The sequence below is a fragment of the Chlorocebus sabaeus genome, chromosome 11 (genome assembly GCF_047675955.1).
Source record: "Chlorocebus sabaeus isolate Y175 chromosome 11, mChlSab1.0.hap1, whole genome shotgun sequence".
Taxonomy (NCBI): Eukaryota; Metazoa; Chordata; class Mammalia; order Primates; family Cercopithecidae; genus Chlorocebus; species Chlorocebus sabaeus.
In genome coordinates, this window is record NC_132914.1 from 52,615,023 (window position 1) to 52,627,249 (window position 12,227).

General features: G+C 40.8%; 1 protein-coding gene across 2 annotated transcripts in view; it reads right to left on the reverse strand.

Moving 5' to 3' along the window:
- The window catches only part of TESPA1 (thymocyte expressed, positive selection associated 1), a 34,853-nt gene extending 23,085 nt beyond the window's left edge, over positions 1-11,768 (reverse strand). Inside the window, exons 1-3 of one of the 2 annotated variants that reach the window (XM_008003539.3) lie at positions 11,582-11,768; positions 1,597-1,804; positions 673-715 (exon numbers count right to left, since the gene is read on the reverse strand). In XM_008003539.3, coding sequence (XP_008001730.3) covers positions 673-715; positions 1,597-1,759 — 206 coding nt within the window. In that variant the 5' untranslated portion in view covers positions 1,760-1,804; positions 11,582-11,768. Of the gene's footprint in view, positions 1-672; positions 716-1,596; positions 1,805-8,693 lie in introns of both variants that reach the window. The other variant, XM_073020843.1, reaches the window with a different exon arrangement.
- Positions 11,769-12,227: the final 459 nt, after the last annotated feature.

Below are 12,227 nucleotides of genomic sequence, written 5' to 3' on the forward strand. Positions count from 1 at the left end.
TTCCTGGAGGGAAAATAAGGAGCAGGCAGAAGTTGTCCATTCTGAGAATTCATTATTACACAGAAGACTAAATAGGTCACAGAATCCTTCCTTTTGTGTCTGGGAATACTGAGCCTAAGAACGGTCTAGGCTGATGGGCTGTGGGGTCTCATATTTCAAGTATCTCTGAGGAAAGAGATAATGCACTGCCTTGAAGTGCCTGCTCCAATTCTTCCCTGCTTTGAATCACTGTCGTAAACCCTAAACTTCTCCTATGTTCTGCAGTAGAAATAAATAACACAGATGAATTGCTCTTCAGCAAGAAAGATCAGGTTTCCAATTCCTTTTGTTACACAATGTAAGACTCCAATCTAAAGGGGAAGTCAGGGGGAGTAGGGGTCTGGAACTCACCCCAACTATTCCCCATCCACTCTTAGCTTTAGACCGAACACAACCTCTATTCCTAGACCTGGTGCCTAATTTAGTCTTAGCCCCGAGTTGCACTTGATTCACAGTTGTGATTACCGGTTCACCCTAAACCCGCAACACCCCTCCAACAACCACCTCAACCTTACTTCTAATCTTTAGGCCCAATTCAAATCCATCTTCCTGTCTCTGAGTTTCCAGGAGTTGTATCTGTTAGCAAATCCAACCATCAGTCACATACCACCCCGTTGCCTGTCCAGCACTTACCCACAATCCTGCAGCCAGTCTTCAATTTTATTGATTGGATTCCCTAGAAAAGTCAGATACTAGATCACTGTGAGAACTGAACGAAATCAGACCTCCTCCCTGCAACTAATTCCATTCCACAAGTTTATTCTTACATAAGCTGCGTCATGAATCTTTTTTTCTACATAAAGCTTTTCTTTAAGATATGAGAGGAATACACCGTATATAAAAATAGTGGATATTTCTTCTCTCTCTCTGCTTCTTTTCTCCCTTCCTCCCAAGAACCTGGAAAGTGCCCAAGATGTCAGGCCCACTGCTGTCTTTTGAGAGTTCCTTTCCCACAAGGGTGGATCCTTCTCATTTAAAAAGAAAAAGAAAAAGAAAGACAATCTTGTTTTTGTGCTTTTTTGCTTCCTACCAAATAAGCATTTATTTCCATCAGAATTTTTGTTTTACTCTTATGACTGTGGTCTCATTTGAACCTCAAAGAAGCTCTGAGAAGTGTAGGAAAGGTACTACTATTTCAACTGGACAAATAAGTCTTAGAGAGGTGAGGGACTTCCCAAAGGCCACACAGCTTGTTAGTGACAGCATTGTGGCCAGAGTCTAGGCATCCAGCTTGTGTGTGGTCTTGTTACACAGACAAAATAGAAACACCGCAAAGCATTCATAGAGAACCCCCAGCCTTGGGTTCTTACAGAAGCTTCTCAGGATGATGCAAAAATGGGCTTTTCCCTTTTTCCTAATCTTATGCCTGTCTCTTTCTCACATAACTCATATTTTGTATTACTTTAGCTTTTCTCTTAAACATATTTAAACCAGTCAAAACAGCCCTCCATGAGGGCCTCGCTAAACAAGGGACCTGTTCACACTCTGCAGACCTGGGCCTGCTGTCACCTTTTACCACCAGACAACATAGACATCTGTCTGATGTTCATCTCTTACCTTCTTGGAAAACGTCATCCAGGCTGGAAGGCTCAGGATCTGGGACATCCTGCAGGGCGGCGGCAGCCTCCTCTTCTAGGACCTGGGTCTGCCAGTTACGGCTCTGACGGAGCCAGGCCCGCCGTTTCTCCCAGGATGTGGGGCTCAGCACAGAGGCCTCCATGGCCCTGGCTCAGACTTCAGAGCCTCCCGTAACAGTAATGCTGTCCTAAGAGTTGAAAAACAGCAATGCTCCCTCATCCTGTGCTCAGAAACCACCATGATGCTCCGGATTGCCCCCGAATTTTCCTGTCTCTGCCCAAAGGAGCTTGGTCTCTCTACACATTCAAGAGTAGGGAGGACATCCCTAGCTCATTTTCTGTCTCTCCTGCAAAAAAGGAATGCTCTGAAAACTTTAAATATCAGGGTAAGTCTTTCAAGTCAGTAAGTTTGAAAGCTTCAGACATCACGATTTAATGGATATTAAGAAAACTCTTCTGACTTAAAGAATCTCAATTTCTCTGGGTAGCCGAAATGCTGTATTAGAAAACATTTTTTCTTTAATCCTTAAGAATGTTGTCAACCAGAATCTTCCATTATGACTAAAACATCTGTAAGTTTAAAATGTATAAAATTCATTTATTTTTTAATCCTCATCAAGATGTATGAAAAAGTTGAAGGTCTCAACGGTGAAACAGATTTTCTAAGGTCCCACAACCAGGATGTCACTCCAACTATAGGAATTCTAGGTTTGTTTGTTTAGTTTTTCTCTTGATTTTTTATGTTCCTGTTTTATATATTAGGAGTCCACATATGATTTATCTCAGAAAAAAATACCCTGTGATTAAAAGCAAGGAGACACTGCCTTAACCAATTAGCAGCCAGCACCTGCAGGATAATCACTTTCTGATTTGTCAACCTGTGCTTCTACCTAACTATGAATTTATTCCTCAGCTCGTCAATGCAATTACTAATCCTATAGATTCATATTTCATGTAACATTACCTAAACATGCCTGTATTCTTCCAAGAGACACAATGATGGCACTAGATACACATTCAAAGAGGAACAGAGGGGAAGAATCATTCAATTGTCCAAATAGAGCTTTAAAAAGCTTGAGGCTAATGTAATATTCATTGGCTCATACTCTGTTCTGCTGCCTCTCCCCCGCTGGCCATACTTGCATCCCACCTCACTGAGCAAGTAGGAGTGGGGCTGAAACTCTCCAGGTCTTATCCCCCTATTCCCTCAAGCTGCCATAAACAACTTCATCTTAAGAGCTACACTTTTAACTATTGGAATAGAATAATAAAATAAAATAAAATAAAATAAAATAAAATAAAATAAAGACTACCAGTTTACAGAGACTTCTGTTCCTCCAATACTTAAAACCATTAGTGAGGCATCCAGTGATTTAGGCACTAAAATAGCTTTTTTGAAAAGAACATCCTGAACATAAAATGCATTCCTAGGGCAATAAAAATTGTTTTTAATGCCTCTGCTTGTTACAGACAAAACATACCTAGGAAAAAATAGTACATAATTACTGTTGTCTGATCTAAATTCCTTCACTTCAGGTCCGTCCAAGACATATTTTTCTTCCAAGTGAGACAGTAGTTAGCACTATGAGACTTTGCTCATTAACCCTGGGTACCTGGCTGTTTGTCTACTGCCTGTGCCTTTTAGAGAAAATTAAATCATTAAATTAAGTTTGTGTCATAAAGAAGCCTCAAAGAAGAGTAGCAGAGATGACTTGCTATTCTCTGGTCAGAGCTGTCGGGAGGAGATAAAGAGAGGATGAAACTGCCACTAGAATGACCTTAGGACAAGAATCTAAAAAACCTTGATCAGTTTGTTTACCTAGTCCTGTGATCCGAAATATTTAATAGATTGGTTCCAGAACCCAGAGAAGAAAATCACAAAGGCTAACTTGCCTATTGTTTTTAATTCCCAAAGGAAATGGACCTCCCCTAAATCACTGGGAATCTTCAGCTCACAGAATATTTTTGGTAGTAGAACTCAAAAGGCAGGCAGGAAGCCAGGAGGGCAGGAAGGCAGAAGGGCAAGAGGGTAGGCAGAGAAGGAGGAAGAGAAGGAGGGATGGAGGGAGGGAGGAATATCTGGCTTCCATACTTTCTTCTGCCACTTCAAATGGTATAACCTTGGGAAATTTCATCCCTTTATTTGGTCTCAGTTTGTCAATGAAAACATTACAGCCGTAACATTTGATGCGTCTGGTACTACAAACTTCTGGATGTGCCATTTTACAGTCGAACCCCTACAATGCCTAGCACAATCCCAGAATCTCACTAATTGAAATGGAGTTTGGGGCTTTCAACATCTTCTGTGATGTGAATCTATTTTACATTCCTCCCACATCTTCAAAAATATATCGCAATAACATAGGGTAATTTCCTCTGCATCCCCTGAAAATACTTACCTCTTTTTTTAACCTCAGTTTTCTCATATTCTTCCCCCTTTCTCTTCATCTTCCTCAGTCTTTGCCACACTCACCCTGCAGTGTCCAGCTTTTAACCAACCTCCTCCATGGAGCCATGCCTGGCTTCCACAGCCTACCTTAATCACTTTCGCTGAGCTCTTTCTCTGCTTGAGTTTTTTCTTCTTAGGTATTATCACTAACATACTTTACATTTTACTTATTTACCCAATTTATTGTTTACTCTTCTGATTAGAATACAAGCTCTAAGAAGACAGAATTTTGGGGTCATTTACTACTGTGTTTCTAATGCCTAAAACAGAATCTAACACATTCTAATAACTTAATGAATACCCATTGTCTAAATGAGTGAATGTCTAGAAGGTGACCGTTCCTCATAGGAGCCCAGTGCCTTTCAGAGTCATCAGAGACACATGCAGGGAGATCAACTTCAAAACAGTAACAATAAGCTGGTAACTACGTACTTACTAAGCATGTAAAAATGTTGTGGGTTGAAAGCTGGAGAGAAGAGAGAGGGTTATTCTAAGACTTGTTTCTATCCTAGAAGTTCCTACAATTGAGAACAAAAGTTGTATTTTCTTGACTAGTCCCTATTTACTGCCTGTCTCTATGTCCTATGTATGGAAGTTTCACTTAATGTTAATTCCTAAAGGAAAGTGCCTATGGAAACAATCCTGAATGCTTAAGAGTTCCAAAGAAAGGCTTACAAATAAATGGCAATTGTAGGTATGACAATAAAAAGACCAGACAGGTTAAGTGTTCACTGAGAATGACAGACATTTTCCTGGCAATTTGAGTGAGAATGTAATAATTTTTCTACTTGAAAAAGTAACAGTGATCTCAAGTCTAAAGAAAAGACACAAGGTAGATCTAAGCTGATCTTCACAACTCTAGCACACATGATAGGGGACTGGGAAATTGCATAAATAATTTTTTTCCCAATCTCAGCAACACATGAGTTGTAGAAACCTGTCCATGGAGTGTTATATATATAGGATTACTATAAGCACAGCAATATCAAGAGGCAAAAAGAAATGGTAGTATCTGGTTAGTGGTAATAGGAGGAAGTTGTACTGCTGGGAGATATGAAACTGGTTTTTTTTTGTGTGTGTGTGGAAATCTGCAGGAAGCAGCAAATGATTATCAGACAAACACATCAGCCATGAGAGTGTTAGAGAGAATTAAAAAATGGGTGCACACAGATGTCAAGATAGCAGCTTTGTAGGTCTTGGGGCCCCTTGTAATAGAGACAAAGACACGAAGATGTTTTCTCCAAATAAGTCATTCAAACATGTACACTGATAATACAATGGAGTTTGGTGCAGTGAAAAGAAAACTGATTAGAAATCAGGAGACTTGGACATTTTTCTGACTTGTCCAGTTAATTGACTTATGGCATATCAGTTAGGTTTTTTATTAAGGTTTCAGTTTAATCCTCCAGGAAATGGATTGGTTGGACTCAACGTTTATGTAAATTTACTTCCACTACCAATATTTGTTAATTTATTTAGGTGAGTTTGAAATACGCATAGGAATAGTACCCATAAAAGAAAGTGCATTTATACAGTTTCCCCATTAAAAAATTGGAAATGGTTCAGTGGTCTCTGGAGTTACTTCCCATTTACCAAATTCCCTTTCAAATTAACACCAACATATGGAGCTCCTGCACATGTGGCCTTCACACTGGATCCAGGAAACTGGTGAGCCTGAACATGAAGGCCATATGGGAACTTATACAGGGAGTCAGTCAGTTGCTACTCATTGACTGTCAACACTGCTTGAACTTTTCTGCTTCTTTGCTTTAGCTTATAGTTTCATCCACCTTCCTCTCTAATCAAGCAAATTCTTTCTACCCTTTAACGGCCTACTTAAGTCATCTCCTTTCTCTGACCCACCTGTAGCAACTAACATCCATGCCTGCACCATATGCAACAAGACAGTAAGTGGCTACCTCTCTTGTCATCATTTACCACTACTTGTAACTTCTCCCCTAAACCCATCATAGAACATAGCACAGTACTTTTCAAGAGAAGGGACTCCATAAGTTCTGTACCTGCAGAGGAGCAAGAATCACCCTGGCACTGGGAAATTATCCCCAATTAGTATTCATCATAGGACAGGTGCTCCTGACTGTCCTCATGGTCTTGGATCCTAATGTACATTTTTGCACAGCTTGTAGTAAAGAGGAAAAAGGCTTGGAGCATAGTCTTTCCAGTCCTTTGCTGATATAACATAAGGTCACCCAAGTCTGACTTAATTTATGAAGCTTGAACTACCAAATTCTCCTATTTAAAAAAAAATATTTGCCAGTCTTTCAAGTTTTTATTCATTTCTTCATCAAAATTTCCTTCTGGAGTTCATCTGTCATCTCTCTTGATGCTGGCTTATAGTATATGATCATATTTGGTCTTCTCTGTGAGGATAGAAATATAAAGCCTGCAGATATCTGTTCTCCAATTTTCCCACGAAACTTAAGAAATTCCCACACTGGAACTATTGCTTCTTGCCTGAATCAGCCCAAACCTTATTTCTCCCCTCTGCTACCATTTCCAGCCTTTTGTTCTTTCCTCTTTTCTACATTTCTCTAGAGGTTCATTCCATAAATCCTTCTCCACAATCTGTCAAGAGTTCTGAAATCCGGTTACAGCCAAGTGGAGTAAGACAGAATTCTTGTTCTGAGGATGCTATAGTTAAAAGCAGAAATTGTAGCAGATAGGATTGAGGTTAGACAGGAGAAATATCCTCTACTGGTTTAAGATTAGGGAGTTAAGAGCTGTGAAATGAGTATCTTCCAACAAAAATTATTATTAGAGGCAGTAACTGGAGCAGCAGCAGAAAGCCTGTAGAGGTATGTCATAATTATGACATGAAGAGTATCACCTATTTCTAGTCTCTGTTTTCCAAGGGAAGCAGTCTGGGATTCACTACATATTGACATGGGCAAGTCAAAGGTAGGTACTCATAATAACTGATATGTAGAGAGGACTGTATATGTATCCATAAAACTTTCCTGTAAACTGCTTAACTGAATCCTGACAACCACTTTAGAGCTAATCACTGTTACCTGACACTCATGGAGATATGTTACTTGTCCAAGGTCACGTCCCCATAGTGCTGAGATTGAAACTCAAGTTGGTCTGACTCCATGTTATATAGTTTTTCTGCTGACATTACAATAAGAAAATGGCCCAATGTCACCATCCAATGTAATTTGGGATTTAAAAAAAAGGAGAAGTAGTTTTAGTAAATTCTCCATTTTGCATGCTATGCAAGCTCTCCATCTTATAGTCTGGTAGAGAAAAGGCAGCATAAACACAAGGTAATTTATATTTGGTTCTGTGACAGTCTTAGTGCGGGAAGTGTTGCTTTGTTTGTGTTATTAGAATAGTTTCCTTTCTGACTTCAGCGAGGTGATTATGAAGCAGTTTAGCCTTCCTCAGGCTTACAGAGTGGTTTTTTTGGCAAGGGTCCCACTAACTTCCAGTTGGGAGGAGAGAATCTGCCTGGAATTCCACATTACTTTCAGATTGTTGTGGCATTCAGAATATTTCATAATGGTTTGGGGCACCACAGAGCAATGAGAGCTGATACCGTCACAGCCCTGTGGTGGGGCCCCACTCAGTACATGGGGCCTGTCTGGGGAGTCTTGAGGAAAGAGCTAGGATAGCTGGGCTGGTGATGGGTACTCAGAGGGCTTGGGAAAATGGATAATTACCATTATTTGCTATAGACATATTTTAATATTTTAGCAACTATTAGCCTACCAATTTGCACCTGACAAATACCAGCTCTGCTTACAGATACTTCACTATGGGGAAATTTTCAAGGGGCTCAGTAAGGAAAACCAAAGCTTCTTTTACTTTAAAGTTCAGAGTGTTATTTAGAAATTAAAGAAAAGGAAAACCGTAGAAAGAGTTTGGGACTTGGAATCAGAATTAGCCTAATTTGGAATCATAGTTCTGTCTACTTCCTGCGTATTTGTCCTTGGTAATACTATCTTTCCTTCCATACCTAAGTTTCTTTTTCTTTTTCTTTTGTCTTGCTGTGTTACCCAGGCTGGTCTTGAACACCTGACCTCAAGCAATCCTCCCACCTTTGCCTCCCCAAATGCTGGAATTATAGGTGTGAGCCACCGCACCTAGCCTATACCTAATTTTCTTCATGTGCAAAATAGATACTGTGCCAAATTAGTTAGGTGACTGGCAGCTGTAATCAGATAACATATATTAAGTCTCTGATGTATAAAGGTGGTGCTTAATAATTGACAGATATGATTATGAATCTGCCCTCAGTCTAAGATGTTCACTAAAGTTGAAACATCTTGAGGAATAAGGAAGGAAAGAAGGAAGGAAGAAGGTGTGAACAGCAGGGTACAGCTGACAGTATAAAACCAAGATGGTGAAAAAGATTTTTTTAATCTGTGGTAAGCAGAGATAAAAAGTAAACAATGAAAAGTCTTTCTTTCTTACCTAATTCTCCAAGGGACCAGAGAGATTATCTAATCCTGGTCACTCATTTTGTAGTTGAGGAAACAAGAGAGAGAGGAGGGAGAAAGAGAGAGAGAGAGAGAGGAGAGAGAGAAAGAGAAAGAGAGACAGAGAAGCAGGCTTGTCTGGAGTCACAAAGAATATTAGTGGTTTTAAATGGGGACCAAACTCACAAGTTCTGAGCTCCAGATGCATGCTTTCTTCCTTTATATCATACAGCCTTCCTCCTGCCACACTTGGTTTCCAAGGCCCAGTCCCAGGTTTGTCTTTAGTGCTCTGGGGGACATGTATGAGACAGACTTCTCTTCTCTTCTGTCTGTTTTGTGCCTATGCCCCAAGCAGTGCCTGTAAGTTGAGACTGAGAGTGAGAACCAGTGTGGGAGGAGAGAAGAAGGAAATAGGGTTTCCATGATGTGGCCCGTAAGACCTTCTGCATCCACAGCCAAGATATACATCATTACCATCGCAAAGAGCTGTGGGAAATCCCAGAGCAGCTAACATTTCTCTGTTTGTGAACTGGGCAAATTCCACCTCAACCCAGGGGAATTGTCCCCCATTTGACATACCCCAATCTGCAACAAATTCACACATTCCTTCATAGATAAGAACTGTCTTCTAGCTCCTAACCCTCTTTAATGTCACTCAGGTTGGAAGATCATCAGAACAAGAATTTCCCTGAGTATAATATTTGAGCATTCTGAGACTTCTGTTGTCCAAGGAGCAGTTCAGTCTGCTCAGGGAAAAGGGGAGATGTTATTTGGTAAATAATAGAAACAAAAAATGCCCATTTATCAATGGAACTCCTATTTCCCTCCCTTTTCATACTCTTTCTCCCACAAATAAGTGTAGCTGAATAAATACTGAAAGAAGATCATCTAAGACCTTTTTCCTCTCCTTCCCTTTCTTTCTTACTTCCACTTTCAGGATATGAATTTTAAGAAAGGCTTGTATAATGCTACAGGAAATACTAAAGTTGTGTATTTGGAAAAAAGTCCCATGTTCTCAATGTAGGGAGACATCAAATATCTTCATTTGAATGGGCAATAAAGACATCAAGAATAAGAAACAGCAGTTTATCTGAGCTGATTTGTAGATGGTTTCATCAAGAGAAAGTAGGAAGAATGAGCAGATTTCTCAACCATTGAGTTAGCTCTGTGAATTTGTATCTTTAATTCTTCAGTTTTATCTCCTTGGTAATAAGCTCTGTCCTGCATATACTCATTTTCTTCTTTCCTGCTTTTCCTTTTCAATATCTGCACACAATCTTCTTGTCCTCGTCCCTCTGCTTATTTGACTGAACTCTTTTCTTAATCTAGAATCTGTGTTTAGGCCACTCTGCCTCAGGCCTGTGTGTGGTAGGGTACCTAGTACTGTGGGTACTGGAATATCCACTTTGGTCTTGTTCCTTAGGTGGAAAAGAGAACAGTTGTCAGTTTGCAGGTGGAAATAAATGTGTGATCTTTTCCCCTTACTGTAGCCCAGAAGGAACCTTGTAAGTCACGGTATTGGCTGAGACGAGACCTCCTTTTAATTCTCTACTAGAATCCAAATCATACACATTGAACTGAAAATGACAATTGGGCCTTCATGTGCACTACATAATGCTGAATCATAAACATTGAACTGAAAATGACGGTTGGACCTTCATGTTCACTACATAATGCTGAATCGCAGGGTTCCATCTTAATTTTCAAAAACCCAAGAGTTATGAGGACATGTTGGTAGTATGGCTATAAATGGTTTCTAAACACCCTGGGGTACATGTGAATAACTCATATGTTAGATTGCTCTCTAACCCTCCTGCTATATCTTCAGCTTGTTATTTCTGATAATAGTCTAAGTAGAGACAGACAATAAATCTGACTTCCCTTCTTCCTCCTAACACTTCATGCTGCAAGAGAATCATACAAGATCTTTATCTCTAATCACTCAGCTGAACAACTGTTGAGTCTGATACTTGGGCACACAAGTTGAAGGTTCCTACCTCCAACCTCCCATCCTAGGTACTGCCCTGCACCATCTAGAAAGTCTCCTTAGCTCTCTACTCAGGACCACTTGTGGTATACAGAGGAACTAGTACTTCCCTGGATATCTCCTGTAAATGCTCACAGTCTTGTCAAATCAATTCTGTGGAACTCTCCTCTCTTGGCCTTGCACTGCCCTGGGGACCCACCCTTTCTCTTCCACCCACTGGTGAGCTCAGTGGCACAGAAGGGGGATGGGAAAACCCCAGGGTAGAGGATCTTTCCACTCCTCCATCTACCCCAAAACTCATGTAGGTGGTAACAAGCTCTGCCTGCTACCACTGGGGCAAGGGGTGTTGGAGGATCATGAAGCCCCCAATATTATGTGGGTCACTGAGAGGTCAACACATCCATCTAGCCGTCTTTGAGATGTGAACCCTGAAATCCGGTCCTGACGGTGGCTCTCCATCTATCTTGAGCCTCCCAGTTAATTTGACCTTGCATCACTCAAGTGTGTACATCCTCCCTCATAGCTGACCTCAATATATCTTGCTGCAGTTTATCTCAACAAGTTTCTTCTACAGCTTCTGAAAAAAGAGGTCGTACCCATAGAAAGCAAAGTTGATTTCAGCCAGGTACTCTCAATGCTTGGAGCTATGGACACTAGAGTAGGGCCCGAAATGAAACCTGGAAACTTCTTCCTTGAGAACTTTTCAGTGTTATAATCAGATGGAAATTGCAGCAACAATGAGTTCAGCAAGACACAGAGAGAAACTTTGCAGGTGAGAAAAGTAATAAAATTCCTAAAACAGTTTTTTAAGTCATCAAAGAGACCCAAGTTTCGAGAATCTAGAAAGATTACCTCTCTGATAATAAAAAGAAAACAAACAAACGAAAGCAAAAGGCACCCGGTATCGTTCTCCTAGGCATAATGATGGATGCTTTTAAGGTTGAAGTAAGAGCGGTGGGAGATTTTCTCCTGATTTTCCCTTGTCTTGATCTTGACAGCCTGATTTTTCTCTGACACGTTTCCTTCTTTCTCTTAGCATCACTCTAAATCAGTACAGCCTTGAAACTGAGATAAAGGCTGTACTTACCTGTCCGCTGGTCGAAAACTGAGTTTGAGGCAAAGCAGTTGTCGAAGCTGGGCCAAGGCCTTCACAGGTGTGGGCACAGAGGTGAAGCGAGGGAGAAAGTATCATGTTGTAGATTATGCCTTTCTCCCTGAACTCATTCAACTGCTGTTGCCTGCTCAAAAGGGGAAGCGGAAATGAGAACACACCACACACACACACATCCACACATGTAGACGCAGTCCCCGCCTCCCAGCCCAGCCACATCCTTTGCTACGGCTCAGGAGACTGAGGGAAGGACAAACCATCTGGAGACACGGTGCTCACAACTAGGAAGACCTTCCTGCCCCAGAGTTGTCTGTCTTTCCAGAAAAACAGATCTTTTCCTATTAAGGCAAAGGTACAGTCCATTTAAAGAGGTGTGTGCAGGAGTCTTCCTACCATATAACTAGAATTCCACTGCTGCAGATAAATCCTTCTGTCCTCAGGAGAGCTGTCTGAAAATGGGAAAGCTCTCTCTCATAAATGATCTGGCGTTTATCTCAGAGAAGATGTTTCCAGCCCTGTCACACACTTGAGAGGGCTCTGAGCCAGTCGCTCTGTGTTTATAACTTTCAAACTCTGGTAAATTCCCCCGAAGCTTGTTTTTGAATACTGCTTACTTTTTTTC